We start from the raw sequence: 18,399 nt of genomic DNA, 5'->3' as shown, positions 1-18,399 counted from the left end.
CAGTAAAGACTGCGTTGCTTTCTCTCTTCACTGTAACTTTGTTTTCGGGGTTATTTAGCTCGGATTTGTTTGTTCTTTACGCCGGATTCTTGCGATTGTAATCTCTTTCTCCCTTTCTAATATTAATCTTTCATTTATTCATCTTAATTACTTGTTTTGCTCTTCCTTAATTTCTGCCCTAATCTTTGTTTATGCATCTTAATTACTATTTCATCATGCTTTATATTAGTTATCTTAATATTGTTATTATTGACAACATTAGCGATATGAGTAGCTAAATCATTTCATATTGGGATTAGGGGATCTGTGGTAGAAATGTGACGATGTAGTGAGTAGGTTAGATGAATTAATTGTGAGATTCTGTCCCCATAGCAATATAACTGTATTTACCGACTTAATTGAGTGCACGCTTCTGAGTCACCCTTTTAATCTGGTTAAATTTAATCCTGAATCGGAAGATTGGACTAAATAGACCTGCTATGAACAGTAGACTACCCTGACGAGGACGGAAGTTTAGTGGGAATCTAGGGAAGAAAGTGGACCGGAAGGACCTTTCCATATCCGTCTCGCAGTAATTTATCTAATTTGTTTACAGTTGAGTCACTGGATTACCGTAGTGAACCAAAATCCTGACATGTCCCCTCTCTATTGATAGTTTAATCTCATTTTCTGCCTTTTTGCTCTTTCCTTGATTCTCTTCCTTTTACACTTTTAGTTTAGAAAACCAATTACACCCCCCCCCCCCCTATTTGTGACCATATAGACGGACCTTTACAGATATCTTGCCTCCCTGAGGAGATCGACATGACTTCTCTAGCTATATAGTTAGTTTAGTTAGTTATTTTTGATAGGTATACGACAGCCCTGTCAAATATTGGCGCCGTTGCCGGGGAGGCAATTGCCCTATCTGTCTTTCTTTCGTTTATTTAATCTGTCTCAGGGAATTTTTACTCCTTGAGGCAGTTCATATTTATTTTCTATCAGTGTTGTGTATGCCCAGGTCACATAGGTTGGAGTTAGTTCCAGCTGATTCTGAGCCAGAGAGACTGTTCACGCATAGACTTCGTCTGCAAAGAGAATCACGAAAGGAAGCCTTGAGTACTTTTGAACCGGAACTTCAGCATTACCTATTTACAGAAAATCCATCTTTTGAAGAAGACACTTTCAGTTCTGTAAACCAACCAGTAAAGATGCCGAATATTGCTAGTCATTCGGAGCCTAAAGCATCATCTATTCCTAAAGGTTTCAACCTCCAGACTGAGGATGGGAATACATTTGACATCACTCCTTCCTATATCAATCTGGAGGAGAGAAATCTCTTTAGGGGTGTGGCAGGTGAAGACCCGAGGAAGCATATGGAGGTCTTTACGGACTACTGTTCTACTATCCCCGCCACAAAGGGGGTAACTCACGACAAGATTAAGGAGGTTCTTTTTCCTTTTTGTTTGACTGACTCAGCCAGGGAGTGGCTGACTGATTTAGATCGTATGGCCGCGGGGGTCGCAGACTGGGAGACCCTTGCTCTTGCTTTTTATAAGAGATATTTCCCTCCGCAGCGCACTAATCAGGTGAGGGCAAAAATCACTAGTTTCAAGCAGGAACCTGATGAAACTTTCTATGAAGCGTGGTGATGTTTCATTAGGTTGGTGAGGTCTATTCCTCACCATGGTTTTGATTCGTGGCTCTTGTCCAATCAGTTCTACAATAGGTTGTACGATGATCACAGAGCCATACTTAATACATCATCCCACGGAAGATTCCAAAAGAACACTGACGATGATAAGGGATGGGCCCTTATTGAGGAGATGGCGACCCACTGTGTTGAGTATGGAAACCCGAGGGATGGTATTAGAACAGTTCTTGCAGTCGATAAGCAAGTTGTGGCTCAGCTGGAAGCCATGAATGCTAGGTTTGATAAGCTGGAGCTACATTCTACTGGGGAGCCTCAGACAGTCCATTTTCTTACTAGAGGGGAGATTGTCACATGTGAGAGGTGTGGGAGCAACGACGGTCACACTGCTGTTGGCTGTCTTACAGAGAAGGAACAGGTCCTTGCTTTTCAACAATACAGGCAAGAAGGGGGTTCTTATTATAATAACCAAGGGGCAGTTCATCCCAATTTGAGGTGGAGAAGTCAAAATGTGCTCAATCCTACCCCTCCTCTATAACAGCAGCAGTTATATGTCCCTTCCTCATAAGGCTCAACAAGGCTTTCAGAAGCCTCCTTCCTTTCCTACACCTAATCAAGGTGCATTATCTTCTGGTGGGGTAAGTGAGATAGGTGAGTTGAAGATGATGTTGCAGTCTTTGACAAAGCAATGGCATCTGAGTGACCAACAAAAAGATGCGTCTATCAAGGCACTTGAAACTCAAGTTGCCCAGTTAGCCGCGAACCAGTCCACAAGGAAACCGGGACATTTACCGTCAGAAGCCGGTAAGAATCCACATGAGACGGTGAATTTAATTTATTTGAGGAGCGGTTATTCATATGAACGACCGAAATCAGACCTGGGGAAGGAAATTGCTGCTGATGAACAGTGCACAGTCGAAGAAAAAGAGCTGATAATAAAGAAAGTACTCGATCGACTAATTTCTAGGGGTCGATCGAGTAAAAATGCTGAAGAAAGGACTCGATCGAGTGAAATTTATACTCGATCGAGAGACAGGAAAAATAAGTGCTCGATCGAGTAAATAAAACTACTCAATCGGGTGAATTTGATGAAGAATCCGCTCAATTAAATGATATTTCTAGTCGATCGAGTAGTGCAGATAAAGAACAACTCGATCGAGTGATAAATCACCTGAAAGACCACGTTCGAGAGGAAAGAAATCTTGATCGAAGGATTTAGAACTTGATCCGGCTGATACACTGGAAGAGAGGAACAAGGGACTCGAGATACCCATCACGGTGCCCTTCCCGAGGCGTTTGCTGAGTACTAAGGCAAATCAACAATTCAGCAAATTTGCCGCTCCTGAAAAGCTTACAAGTCACTGTGCCATTCGCCGAATTGCTGACACTAGTGCCCTCTTACCTTAAATTTATGAAAGAAATTTTGTCACGTACAAGGCACATTAATGACCATGAGACGGTAGCTTTGATCGAGGTAGGGACGACCTTAGTTCAGAATAAGTTACCTCCCAAACAGTCAGACCCAGGTAGTTTTTTAATTCCGTGTCATATTGGTACCTATTTGATTGATAACACGTTATGCGATCTTGGTGCTAGCGTTAGTGTCTTACCGTTGTCTCTGGCTAAGAGACTTGGTTTGCCAAAGTTTAATTGCACAAATATGACTGTTCAGATGGCCGACCGTAGCATATCACGGCCACTAGGTGTCATAGAAGACATATCTGTTAAGATCGGGAGGTTCTTTATTCCCGTTGACTTCGTTGTACATGACATCCTCGAAGATGCCCATACCCCTATTATTTTAGGGAGACCATTTTTATTTACTGCCCGTGCAGTGATAGACGTCGGGGGCAAGACATTGACTTTCCAGGTTGGGGACAAGGATTTGATATTCCATCAGTCTAAGTTCCAAAGGGCTCCTATGCAAGCTCAGCCTTGCAATGTCCTCTCTTTTATTGACCCTCTTATTGCGCTGCTATCGTGACCCCTCCGCCTCAGGTTGAGAGCAAAAAGGAGGAAAGTTCGTCTGTTTTCCTTGCTGCAGGTACGGATGAAAATAATGGAGGAGCTGTCAATGGTTATTGTGCAATTAATTTCAGTCAAAGTGGGAGCGATGATGTTAAAGCTGGTGAGAAAGGAGTAAGGACGAGAAGAGTTCGCGCGTATGTGGACGTCAACTATTCTGCTCCTAACGATTCAAGTTCAAGCTCATGGAAATTGAAGAGGACGATTAATGTTTTATGAGATGTCTTCCTCCAGTCATGAGCCCTCCAAGGGGCTACTGAATTGCTTTGAGAAATAAGCGGGGAAATGCCCCGTGTACCAATTTCTAAAAAGAATTTTTAATTTCCGTCGAATTTGTTTATTGCTTTTAATTAGGACAATTAGAATTTAGACATTTTTAGCATAGATTAGAAGACTATAGACTATTACTTTTTATATTTGGTATTTTGGGATATTTTTGCGAGTGTTTTTATGCAGGGTTGGGGAATTATACGCAAATTCAAAGGAATAATAGCAAATTCAAGAGCTTATACGAGGAGAAGAGCTCGATTGAGTACATTTTGTACTCGATCGAGTGAATTCTATTCGATCGAATGATCCCATATTACTCGATCGACTAAAGCTGAAAAGGGGAGTTCTCGATCGAGTAACTTTTTACTCGATCGAGTAGATGAATACAAGAAGTTCTCGATCGAGCAGTTTTAAACCACTCGATTGAGTGAAATTCGAAACTGCACGTAGGGAGTCACTTTAACTTCCTTAATTTTCTTATTACTTCATTATATTCCTCATTTTTTTGACTATTTTCCCTATGTGTGATCAAAAACCCCTAAAATCATCATTTTTTGTGCCCATTCGCCAAATCCACCACCTACATTTTGTTTATTGTTATTTAATCGTCCATAGCCCTCTACTTTCCCCTTGATTCTTGCTGTTTTACTCGGTCTATAAGTGGAAGTAGGGTTTGCGATTTTTCGGTCAAAACAATCGCCTAATTTGCTTGTTAGTCGGTTAATTGCTTAATTTGTAGGTTCCTAATCATCTAGTAAGTAATTCCTACACTTCTTTGCATTTTAATTTCATTAATTTTGCGTTTTATGAAGTGAATTAGGAATTAGGGTTTCGATGTTCATATTAGGTCGAATTTTTCGACTATAATCTTGATTCAATGGCTAATTTGTCTTACTTGATGCTTAATTCCCATGCCTCTTTGATTTTTACATGATTAATTCAAATTTTATGGGAAATTCGCGATTAGGGCTAATTTCAGTCGAAATTTTCGACTGTTAACTGGTTTTTGCTACTGCCATTTGTTCAATTTGTCTCCATTGTTACTTAAATTGCTGCTTCTATCATCTTCTACCCCGCCGCTTATTGTTGTTTACCTGCTATCATTCGAATTTTTGAGGAAAATTTGGGAATTTCTGGGATGTTAGTCGAATTTTTCGACTGTTTAGGGAAATTTTCATGCTGTTTTCACGTTGATTTCTTATTGCTTTTCCCATGCCCTATTTGTTTAGGATGGATTCTAGCTTTGTGCCTTCTACGTTCTCGACTTCTAGCCCGTCCTTGTCTGAGACGGTGGTCCCTGCTGTCACCACCGCCTCCATTTCTGTTAGTACCGCAGCCCCCGTGTTCTTAGTCTCTGCTGCTGGTACTGTTTTTATGCTTGCTTCCACTGCGGCTAGCCCTGTTTTAGCTACCACCTCAGTCACAACCACTACTACTACTAGCACTGCCGCTAGCCTTTCTTCCTCAGTGGCGCTCACAGCTGCAGCCACAGCCTCTACTTCATCCACGATGAGCACACCTGTGGCGGACTCCCCCGCAGTCGCAGCTGCTTTACAGGCGGCTCTAGTTCATCGTACCGTCAGTGGACGGTCTTCTACTTCAGGTTCTAGAGGCCGGGGTCGCGGTCATGGTCGTTCTACACCCGCTGTTGTCTGTGTTACGATCCGAGTGGGCAGCACTCTTGACTGCCACCCTGCGTTCCCCAATGTAACTTTTATTAACGGTGTTCATTGTAAGAGATTTTATGACTTAGTTGACTGTGACTTTCTCCCTACGCGCTTTCTTTACCGTACGTCACTTTAGAGGCTCGGCTTTTACGAACTAGTTTGTGAGCTTTTACGGGGCACGGGGATGGCCGGACTCATCACTATGAGTGGCCACACTTTTAGGGAGCTAAGCCTTGAGTTCTTCAGCTCCGTCACCTTCTCCTCAGGGGCACACAACGCTGTCCCTACTAGTCTTTAGGCACACGACGACGGTAAACCGTAGGAATTGCAGGATCATAGTCTTTTTGGAACTTATGGGCCAGTGTGAGTAAATTACTCTCTTCCCTTTTACGATGCTACGGGCTTCGTCACGAGACAAGCCCAAATAATCTCGGTATTTCCTCTCCTAATCCGGAATTGGATCAGGAATTACAGGTTCTTGTACATTTTTCCACCCTCCTAAGACAGTGAATTCTTCAGGAAGTGGACATAACTCACCTTCAAGAAAGGCAAAGACATGGTGAATGGGATCCCACCTGTTTAGGCATTCATCTAAGAAAATGGTTTGAGGCAATATTTGTTTTTGGCAAAGTATCTGTTGAATACCCGAGTCAAGAAATGCTTGAGTTTCTCGCCCTTTGAATTCTTGGGCCCAACCTTTCATCATTCCAATTAAAGGATTCATAACTAGAAGAGTTTTTGAAGAAGGATGTGAGAAAGAAAAAATAAGATTTGTGATTTCTGCCTAAACAAGGATTGACCGCCATGCTTTCGGTCAAGGAGGAGGTCGCGACACCCTTCAACTGGATTTTTGTCCTTCTACGTCCCTTGCGCGGATTTTTGTTGTCACATTTCGAAAGTCGGAACCGCTAATTTACATTTATACCCTTATCAAGTCAAAATGTTTGAGTTAAAACTCGTACACACTTTTGTCGCCTTTCAAAATGCAAATCGAGTCTACCCTATCCTTTCCCTTTTGAAAATCGGGATTTTCAAAAACTTTTTTCAAAGATCGATAATCATGTCTATTTTCAAAATGTTTAGCCGGGTCGATGACCCATTTTAATTTCCATTTTCAAAATTTCCATTTCCATTTCTATTTTCTAATGTCTATCCGGGTCGATGACCCATTTTCAAATCCAATTTCAAAATGCTTATCCGGGTCGATGGCCCATTTTCAAATCCTTTTTCAAGGATCGTTGATCCAAATAGCAATACATCCCCAGCATGAAAATATTTTTCAAAATCCAGGCCTAAGGCCCATTTCAACAATGGTTGTTTCAAATCCAAGATTCGGATCGATGACTCAGTTTATCAAAAGGTTTCAACTTTCAAAGAACGATGATCTAAATGTGTGCTTATACGATATTATGATTATTGTTTTTATACTTTGGTGCTATATGGGAATAATTTTGGGTTTTTCAAGGGTCAGAGGGGTCTCAAGCAGGGTGATCCAGTGTCTCCACTCATTTTTACTATCTGCATGGATTACTTGACCAGGCTAATTGCATTTGCTACTAGTAGGTGGCCTTTTCACTATCATCCTATGTGCAAAGCTATTAAACTCACTGACCTTATGTTTGCGGATGATTTGTTGATGTTCTGCAAAGGAGATGCTCCTTCCATCATTCTCCTTATGAAGGAATTCATTTCATTTTCTAATGCTTCAGGACTGCAGATGAATAATACTAAGTCAGAAATTTTTTTCAATGGAATGAAGGAAGAGCTGCAAAAAGATATATTATCAGTCACAGGTTTTCAAGAAGGAAAAATGCCCTTTAGATTCTTGGGAGTTCCAATTCAGCCTGGCAAAATCTCTAAAAAGGACTGTAGTAGTCTTGTGGACAAAATGGTGACAAGAATCAGGAGCCTTGGAGCTAAAAAGCTTTCTTATGCAGGTAGGGTTGTCCTCATCAACTCTGTTCTTAATACTCTCTATAACTATTGGGCTACTATGTTTGTTATCCCCAAAGCTGCCATTAAGAGAGTTGAGGCTATATGTAGAAATTACCTGTGGGATAGTACTACTGAATATCACAGAGTCCCATTGGTGGGTTGCGATAGAGTCACTATGCCTAAAGCTGCAGAAGGATTAGGCATTAAGAAAGCTAGTGCCTGGAATATAGCTTCTGTTGGTAAGCTGGTTAGCTGGATTTACACGAAGTCTGATAGATTATGGATCAAATGGGTTGACAGTGTCTACCTCAAAGGGTCTTCCTGGCATGACTATACACCAGCAAATGATTCTACTTGGGCTTGGAAGAGTATTTGTAAGGTGAAGGAGAAGATTAAGGATGGTTTCATTGATAATGTTTGGGCTCCTCACCAGAAAGGCTACACGATTGGTAATGGCTATGATTGGCTTATGGGGAATTATACGAAACAACAATGGACTACAATTATATGGAATGACTGGAATATTCCTAAAACTTCATTCATATCATGGCTCATTATGCAAGAAGGTATTAACATCAAATCGAAACTCTATGCTTATGGTTTCTCTCAGGATGACAGGTGTATTTTGTGTGATACTCAAACTGAAACTATTCCTCATCTGTTCACTGAGTGTGAGTTTAGCAGCAAAGTCCAGAATTGTGGTGAGGATTGGATTGGACGACCAATGCCTACCTTCAATGAACTACTGACTACAAATCGAAATAGTTTGAAATGGAAAGCACTAGCTATGATTTTGACGACTTACAGATATCTAATCTAGGCTCAACGGAATCATGCGAGGATTGAGCTAAATGTGTCGAGGCCTCCAGTGGTTGTGGAGCGGATGAAGAAGATGGTCCAGCTGCAAATCCGATGGAGGTGTATGAGTGAAATGGAAATCCGGGATTGTCTGGGTTTCTATTGATAGCTCGCTTTGTCTGATAATGTTGTTGTTGGTTTGGTTTGATTTTTCCATATGATCTCTTTGTAATTGGGGAAGTTATTTTGATATATATATATATATATATATATATATATATATATATATATATATATATATATATATATATATATATATATATATATATATATATATATATACTCACATTTCACCAAAAAAAAAAAAAAAAAAAAAAAAAAAGATAATATGATTATTGTTGTATTTGTGTTCCATGTTTCGAATGTAACATGAAATGCTTCAACTGGGGGATCTAAAGGCTTCGCCTTTAACCACATTGCAACTAGGGGCTCTAAAGCCGTTGGCTTCAGAGACCATTATCAAAATCAACGGATGACATCCACAATCCAAATCAAATCAAATTCAAATCGATCCAATTCAATACAAAGTGGGGGAACTCCACAACTGAAAGCAAAGTTTTGAAGGAATGGTAACCTCATTTGGAAAACCCCATTCCATTCTGGGCATAGATTAGCAGAATGCGTGTGCGTGATGTCGAACTACGATACGGGTTTGATTCCGTCACAACAGATACGTAGGCGCCTAAGGATAAGGCTCAACTCACCACATTTTCAATGGGTTGATGACCACCGATGATTAATCCCCAGCGATGCTTCATGTATGATCTCTTCTTATGGCTGGCGAGCTTATATACGCAAGTTTAATGGACTAAAAACGACCCACGGAATCCTCGGGTCGAGAGGGACCAGGGGTATACTTTTAATTTCGCCCTGTCCAAGCCTCAGTTAAAGTGGAGGCTCTGTAGATACCCGTATCCGTCGATATTGGAATTTAAAGAAAACCCGACAGATAACCGATGATGATAGGACGAAATGTATTTACTAGTTGGCATTGTAATTATTTGGAGTTCGTTTTATGATGTAGAACGGGCGTCGTCGATGAAGCGTTTTATTAATGATATTTAATTTAAACGTTTTAATCCATATTAAATTTGAACGATGTTTAAATTAAGTGTTTTAATTCATTTTATTTATTTAATTTGAATTTATTTTCTCAAGTTTGTTTTATTGAAAATAAAATAAATATTTGGTTTGAAAAATCATTTTATGAGTGTATTTGATTTGAAAAATCATTTATTTTAATGTGTTATATGATTTGAAAAAAATCGATTTTGAAAGTTGAAAACTCGTTTTAATCACACGATTTGTTAGCTCGTTTTATGCTTGATTTGGGCTCGATTTTCGACGCACTTTTGACCCAACTTCTTCTCCCATAACTCGTGTTCGATTCTTAGCCAAAGCCTACCCCAAAACCCTTGTTTAACCCACCCAAATCTCGTCCCAAACATTCCCCCAACACAGCCCAACTCCTTCCCTCACCCGTGTTTGCATAGCCCATCGAAAGCCCTTCTAAACCGACTCAAACTTGGTCCAAACCTGCAACCCTACACCACCAACCCGTGGTCCACATTACCCAGAACAACCAAGAACCTAGACTACCTCGAAACACTTCCACAAGTCCATCCAAAACAAGCCCCAAAACGAAACAGCCCACAGCCCCCTGTTTTCGTTCAGCTCAAACCTGAGTCCAAAACCCGCTCCAAACACCATTTATACCCGTGCCCATTAACCCTAAACCATACCCTAATATCCTAACCATATTACCCTAGCTTAAACACCAAGCAAACCCCTCATACAGACCCTCAAACCCAACGAAAAAGCTGTTGGACAGCAGCTATGCAAAATAGAACCCGTCGGCCTTTCCCCTCTTAAACCCTACTTTAACTCCCTATAAATACCTCCCCTCTAGCATAAATCTATTCCTGGTAAGCCCTCCACATATCTTACTGCTATTAACAAGCCTCAACCGCCATAAACAAACCCTAGTTGCCTCTCAAAACCCTCGACAAAACCGACATACAAAAACTGAGAATCAGTTTGTGTGTCCTCCTTTCAACCCTTCGTTCAACCATCAAAACTCCATTAAAACTCGAGTTTCTTGCTCCTAATTAACCATATAACATCAATCTACATCTTAGACATAGATTCACGAGCCAAATGGACCTTGAGAGCACACGAATACCCTCGAAAAACAGAGTGTCATACACTCTGTTTTCGCGGCTTTTCTTGTCTGTCCAGATATGTTTGTGCTCATTTTTCATGCCCAATACCTTAGAACGAGCTTCTTTTGTTTTAATATATCTGTTTTAATCTCTTTCTAGTTTTCAAAACATCTTTCAAATCTAATTTTCATCGAGAAACGATTGAGAAATTGCAGTTTAAAAGTTGCTGTCCAGGTTTACCAAAAAACGTGTTGTTGCTTTGTTGCTTCGTCGACGACGGCCACTCGAGAGAAAATCTACGATCGTTTACGACCTAAGACGGTGTCAACGATACATGTAGGTTGAGGGTGCATAAAAATCTCTCCTTTCTCCCTTTTAATTCCGTCTTTTAATTATGTTTATTACATCGTATTATTATCGTATAACTTGTTAATTATGAAATAATTAGTATAGATAAGAGTCCGAGTTAAAGTGCTAATTTGAACACCTGCGTTGACTTGAGTTGGGGAAAGAAAGCCGCTAGATTGGTCGGTCGTTTCCCCTTCTCATTTACATATCCTCGTATTCAGATTCGGACAGAACTAAACCAACTAATTTGTTTTAATAAACGATGTTTATTGTATCTTGTTGTTGTTGAATGAAGGAGAACGGGATTGGTAGTACAGATGTGCCGATGGATGGCCTTTGTATGTTGGATTTGTCTTCTGTTAGAATAAGAATTATTCTATGTTTATCGCATGACGAATTTAATATGTTTGATTGATTTAATTGATTTTATCCTGTTTAAATTAGTTTGATTTGAGCATGATTATTGAATTTATGAACTACACTTGTCTTAATTTGTTAAAGTTTATGTCTTTGATTATTAAAGCATGTTAATTTGATTATCTTATCAAGTTTTATATAATTAATTCACATGTTTGTTAATCTATCTTATGCTAAAGAGTAAGAATATCTATTTCCTTCCTCTCTTTGTTTGTTTCTTGCTAGAGTAGCTAAATGAACTTCATATGCTAAAAAAACATTGGAAAGTTATATGCATTAAATCGACATAGAATGAAATTCATATGTTAGGGCTTAAAACAATGATTGCATACTCGCATGAGATACATATCCAAAATAGCCATCGTTTTATTTAGTAGAGATCGTTATAGTTACGGGCTGGGTTGGGTGTTAATTAATGAAATTAAAATAAACTTCCCAACACGGAATCTCACAAGAACTTAAAATCTCTACAATTTGGTTTCTAAATTCCATTTAAAAATTTAGTGGCGACTCTTTCAAAATCAAAAGTGTTTAACATTAAATAATAAACATAAAGTGGATGTAAATTCCCTTGTCCACTATTATTATTATTATTATTATTATTTTTTTTTTTTTTTTTTTTTTTTTGCAGAAAAGCATGGATCTTTATATCATAAAATAAGAATCAGAATACAAGACCTGTTCCACTTATTCTACAAGGAGACCAGAATAGCCCCCTAAAAGTAAAAACAAAAAGAGAAACCAAAAGAAAGACTACATTGACAGCCTTTTACAAACAGCAAACTGAATTTGAAAACAAAGAGATTCGGGAGCAGACAAGACACCCCTGAAAATTCTACTATTACGCTCCTTCCAAAGAAAATATATAGTAGCCATGAGACCTGCTCTCTGCCTCCCACTCAGGAAAGAACAGCCTCGAATATGATCCTAAAACCAGATAGTCACATGAGCCAAACTAGTAGAGGAAGTAGTTTGTAACCAGGCAGCCATGGTGGTCCAAACCTTAGCTGAGTAAGGACAGAGGAAAAACAGATGTTGGATGTCTTCACTATACTGACAGCAAAGAACACATCTGTTAACCAGATGAATACCCCTAAGAACAAGGTTATCAATAGTAGGGAGTTTATTAACCATTACCAGCATACTCAAGAAAGAGTGCTTAGGTAGACAAGCTTTATCATGAACAAGAGAACTCCAAGGGACAAGATCACCCCGCTGCCTGAGAAGCTGATACATCAGGCCAGTATTAACCTGCCCACGGATAGAACAATCTTGAATCCAGCCAACAGCTAGACTAGGGGAACCTGCCTGAGCCACTAAGAAGTCCTTCATTTTGACGACATTGTTCCAATACCAAGAGTGACTTATACTGGTAGTGGTTTGCTAGAAATCAGTCCCCTTGAGGATGTAATGATGAACCCATCGAGCCCAAATACTATTAGGTCTGTGAATAAGTTTCCAAATCCACTTCATCATTTGTGACCTATTCCAACTAAGAACTTCCTTGATGCCTATCCTTCCTTCACTCTTAGGATTACTTAAGGCCTTCCAACTCATAAAGACATGTCTTCTATTGCCATCATGAATACCCCAAAGAAAGTCTTTACCAAGTTTATTAATCTTTTTGATGACTCCCTTAGGGAGTAAAACACTAGGTCCCCAAAAATTTTGCATTCCAAAAAGAACAGAATTTATAAGAAGAGTTTTACCAGCATAGCTCAAAGAATGGTTAGCCCAGTGAGCTATTTTCTCCTTAATCTTGTCCATCAGAGGCTGATACATTTAATTTGAAATTCGAGCATTGAAGAGAGGTAGACCCAGGTAACGGAAAGGAAATTCTCCCTCACTAAAACCAGTAGCCTCCAGGATAACAGCCCTTAGTTCAGGATTAAATTCCTCCAAAATACAAACTAGTTTTAGCAGGATTTGCTTGAAGGCCAGAGAAGGAATCAAAATGACTCAGACAATGGGAAACAGCTAGACCGGAAGGAAGATCACCTCTAGTAAAAACCAACAAGTAATCAGCAAAGACTAGGTGAGTCAGATTCTGTTAGGTTCATATACCTATTATTAGACTCCTCTAATAGTGAACTAATTAACTTGTTAATTATTTGTTCTTTAGATCTAGTGCATGCATAACAAAATGAAAGATTTATAAGAAAAACAATGTTCCTTACATTGTTGGTTGGTTCGAAAATTTGGGCACAAGTAAGGTCACCTTCCTTCACTTGTTCTTGAGCTTATAATGATGGATGATCCTCCTAAGACTCCAAGTTTAGAAGCCACTCCAATAAATTGCACCCAAGATGAATCCCAAAAATCTCTACTAATATTAACTAGATATGTAGTAGAAATATTACCTTAATAATACTAATATTCTTATATTACTACTTCTAGTAATAGAATTAGTGTATTAGTATTTATTGAGAGCTTTGTTGCATTTGCATGTGAGGAATTATTAGAGAGAAATAAACTAAACTAGCAAAAACAAGAAGTAGTAAAATGAGCAACCAAGTGCTCCTTTTATCTAGCCAAAACCGGTGGCTTTTGGACAAAAGGGGAATCTTTTGTCTTTTATTTTTACTCTTTGTTTGTGTAGGTAGAGTGTAGGATTTAAGCTTTGTAAGATATGTCATGGATAAGTCACTATCACACATTGTTATAACAAAATGAACAAGACAAAACAAGAGCATCTTTTGCTCTCATTTGGCTGAAATAATGGACCCTTTATGGTCCATTTTTGCCTTTTGTCATTTGTCCCACAAATGCTTATAAGTCATATGTTCAACTATCTTACATTTTTAATTATTAATGTAATCATTTAACACTTAAATATTCAAATTAATAATATAATATACACTCCACTTTTTGAGTAGTATACTACCATTATATCATCATATAATGGGTCCCATAATTGCTAATTAGTTAAAATTACAACTTCTTGTAACTTTAAATAACTAATTACCTCTACCTCAAAACTTATATTAATAACTCAACTAATTTAGTAATTTAACGCTTAATTACTAAATTTAATCTTTATTTAATCACATTAAAATAAGAGCAAAATTGCACTCCCATAATTAAGGAATTAATTAATCTGTATCGCATACAATTAATTAAATATCTATTTGGGCCTCATCCTATAGGTGTGACCTAAAGGGATCAACTGACCACCACCGTCACACGACAGTAATGTCAAACTCTAGTTAGCCAATCATTACCGATTAATGACAGTCAGTTGACTGTATAAAGAATCATCTCTCACGTATTCTTAGTATGAGATTTAATTATGATATTAAATCATGTGATCGCACTATTGTTGAGGACACATTTCCCAACAATCTCCCACTTGTCCTCGACAAGTGTGCGTCAACAATTCTCTTGTCCTATTACAATCTCCCACTCAATGCAAGGTGTCTTGAAGGTCGTACTTACATTTGATCATATCTTGAGTGGTTTTCTCGATCTGGAGATTAACTGTCTGACCGGAATTATCTATCAAAGATACCTTCCGAGCGTGGCCACGCATTTCCAGTTAACTACTCCTCGAGTGGCCTTGAGATTTCAAACAACCCTGATAAGGGGTGGACAATTCCTATCGCCCTATTCCCTTCGTTCAGCCACAGCCCATCATAACCCAAAATATACCCAATTTGACCTCATTTAAGAAATCGTAGAGTATAAACCAAAGCTAATCAGAAGTTCTGCCAACTTGGGCGAATAGTCTCTAGTCAAAAGAATTGACTCATAAGAATACTATAGTAGCTCTTGCCACGACCAGGCTTTATAAATTACCAGAACTCTATAAGCGGTCATCGCCGACAGATTGTCCCATACGATCGCCTATGTGATCGACTAGTCATCCCATATGACTCTATGGCACTTGAACTTGCCATCAATCGCATCACACTCTAGTCACTTGGCGACGTCACCTCATATAAGTAACTAGGGGCGAATACCATGTCAATCCAGTTCACTTTAATGGTGTTCAATTTGTCTCTACAACCCATTTGAATACAACAAGGTAGCGGGTGAGTTTAGTAAAACTCAAACGATAAATGTGATTATCACATATGAATAGTCAATACACTAATACTACTTCATATTCTATAATCTCTAGTGTATTAAAACACTAGTTAAAATGCAATACAAGCTTGGAAAGTGGATATACCCGATATCCATATATTCCAACTTAATTAATTGCTATTTCCTTCCATTCAATGTCATCTCTTAATGACATGAATTTCTCTAAGTATATGTCTAGACTTCAGACTAGACCCGAGCTCTTTAACTTGAAAGAAGCTCCCACTGTTATCGCATAACATGTGATAAAGTCATTTGTAGAGGGATTCACCCTTAATCCCTACGTTGACCATTTTATCACAACTTACTTAGATTCCTTTTGTAGAATTTGCAATGCGCGAAACTAAAACACATTTCTTAGTTTCTTACTCCTTTGTCAATAACATTTTCTTAGGATTTCATCAAATCCTTTTAAGCTTGGAAACTAAAGTTGGTGCAACCCTTCAGCACTTTAACTTAGTTTATCATCCAAACATGTGTACAAGTCATCAATTGTACTTCAAGGCTTTCACAAGCCCATCTTATGAATTAACTTATTATTGACTCATAATGTACCTAGCAAATGGTACAAAGACAAAGAAAAGTGCGTCTGTTGGCATACATAATCGTTCTAATGGCGGAAACATTAGCAATCGATTTCATGTAATCAACAACTTAATGGGTTCAGTGAACGACTATGATTCCATCATAGTAATTCCACTTTCATCATCATGAATAAGCCATTCAACTTTGTTGATGTTAAACAGATACGAAAGAACTTATCTTCATAAGACTCTCAGCTCTATGCCAATTTACTCTCACATAGATTCACAATCTAGAATACTTTGTATCCCTTTCCAAGTCTTCCAATTACTCTTACCAGAAGAGAGCATTGGTATATTATTCTCAATAAGTAATATGTTATCAACATATAAGACATGGAGAAACAATTGTAGCTCCCACTTAACTTCATGTATATCATGATTCTTCAATCATGTGAATGAAACAATTCACTATGAACGTAAAGTATAATCCTTTAATGCTTGCTTAAGACCATCCTAGGTTTACTTAAGAAAGCTATGCATAATATGTTAGGATTCTTAGATCTTCATCTAAGGTTTTGTGTTTTTAAACATTTCCTTCTCTAAATTCCCATTTAGAAAAGCGAATTATATTTGTCATTCTTCATTAAAATGAAATGCGGCAATTCCTAACACAATTTATCTTGATCAACATCTTCATGTAAATCTTATGCATTTAAGTACTCAAAAGCTCTATTCAATTTAAGGAGACACTTTCCTTTAAGTAAATCTACTTTCGAGTAACAATTTTCGGATTATAATGCTTCGGCTCGAATGTAACATGGTCATAATACTATCACTTTCACAAAGTAATATTTTTAAACAATAAGAGATGTGCGATAAACTCCCACTGAACTATGCTCTCAATCTATCTTCATAGACTATAGTTCAATACCAACTCCCACTCTATAATTCTATTACTTTCACAAAGTAACATTTCAACTAAAAGAGATGTTTGTGACGATTCAATCTACTCCCACTCTATCTCTCAGAAATACACCTAATTTCTTGAGAGATAGCTTTGTGAGTCACAAACATATATTTAACGGAGTATTAGGAGTTTTCTAAGACTATATATTAACTTTCAAAAGGCCATCCTAACATGGCAGCTAGATAATATACGAGTCTTATCCATGTCATCTGTTTAATAGACTCTCTATTATAGGTATCTCATGGTTGACCATCCAATTAGAATAATATGTCCATTTGGTATCGTGAATTCCCTACTTGATGAGTTCAAAAACTCATTACAACTTTAGAATTGATCTTATATAAATAAGTTGTTACTTTAAGTAACAAAGACATAAGGAGAATCAGATTCATAGCTTATGGACATATAATGATCCCATCATCATAATCGTCTACTTGATCAATTTGAGTTGTATATCTAATGTTTCTATACGCAAGTAATCAATGATGATGATTTTAGAACAAACAACATAATAAAACAAGTGATTTGGGTTGAAAACCAAATCACCAATATCCAAAATACAACCCGTGTTTAAAGGATACAAACCAATTTCCAAGTCACACAAGGAAATCAAAATAGTTCTAAAAACATGAAATTCATCATAAAATTAAAGACAAAGCAAATTAAAAGCCAAGCTTTCATTGATTCATCACCATGGTCGGCTACTCTAGCTTTCCTCATGATCCTCTAGACTTGCTTCTCCTTGCCTTTGTCCTTGCTAGGAGGGGGCCCTATTTACAATAAAAAGGGTAATCATCACAACTTGTATCACATACTAATTGAGATTGAAACATAAAAGATAGGGATAGTTATATACCTACTGGAATAACCTTTCCAGCTTTGATGTCGCCAAGGTATTTGGAACAATTTCTTTTCCAATGTCCAACACCACAGCAATAGTGGCACTTGTCCCCGGAGGGGGCACTGTACTTGGGCTTGGAGGTGCTTGCTTCATAAGTCTTAGCTATGTTCCTGTTGGGAGTTCGCTTTTTCCCTTTTTCCCACTTTTCTTGAAGGTTCCTTTGCTCTTATGATTGACATTGAGCACATCCTTGGTGGTGCTAACACTTAGCCCCATATCCCTTTCGGCTTGCACAAGCATTTTGTGCAACTCATCAAGTGAAACCTTCTTATCTTGCATATTAAAATTCACCCGGAATTGAACATATGCTTTGATTTTACTGAGGGAATGGAGAATTCGATCAATTACAAGTTCATTAGGAATTTCCACCTTATGCATTTTTAAGGTCTCAACATGCTCCATCAACTTGAGCACATGAGGGCTCACCTTTCGGCCCTCTTTGATGTTAAGATCAAAAAATGCAGAAGCCGCCTTATATTGAATGACCCTAGGAGCTCGTGAAAACATGTTCACAAGCTTCATGTAGATCTCATGAGCGGTGCTAATCTTTATAGCACTTCGTTGGAGTTCGGCCTCCAAAGCAAAGATCAATACATTTTTCATTACGGCCGA

The 18,399-nt window shown here is 38.3% G+C and overlaps 1 protein-coding gene and 1 non-coding gene across 2 annotated transcripts; both read right to left on the bottom strand.

Annotated features, from left to right (window-relative positions):
* Positions 1-1,566: 1,566 nt before the first annotated feature.
* Positions 1,567-1,672, bottom strand: LOC141609814 (small nucleolar RNA R71). The gene has a single exon (XR_012527723.1). It is a non-coding gene; the product is annotated as a small nucleolar RNA R71 (small nucleolar RNA).
* Positions 1,673-12,239: 10,567 nt separating this feature from the next.
* Positions 12,240-12,644, bottom strand: LOC141607746 (uncharacterized). The gene has a single exon (XM_074427097.1). It carries the CDS (start codon positions 12,642-12,644, stop codon positions 12,240-12,242), a length of 405 nt encoding a protein of 134 aa, XP_074283198.1.
* Between the last annotated feature and the right edge of the window lie 5,755 nt (positions 12,645-18,399).

The sequence above is a fragment of the Silene latifolia genome, chromosome 10 (assembly GCF_048544455.1).
Source record: "Silene latifolia isolate original U9 population chromosome 10, ASM4854445v1, whole genome shotgun sequence".
In the NCBI taxonomy this organism is placed as follows: Eukaryota; Viridiplantae; Streptophyta; class Magnoliopsida; order Caryophyllales; family Caryophyllaceae; genus Silene; species Silene latifolia.
The sequence above is the reverse complement of the archived record's forward strand: the minus strand, read 5'-3'. Positions and strand labels throughout refer to the sequence as shown.

Bases quoted from the DNA above. Each gene is read 5' to 3' on its own strand.
- LOC141607746 (XM_074427097.1), bottom strand. From the start codon at position 12,644: ATGAAGGACTTCTTAGTGGCTCAGGCAGGTTCCCCTAGTCTAGCTGTT.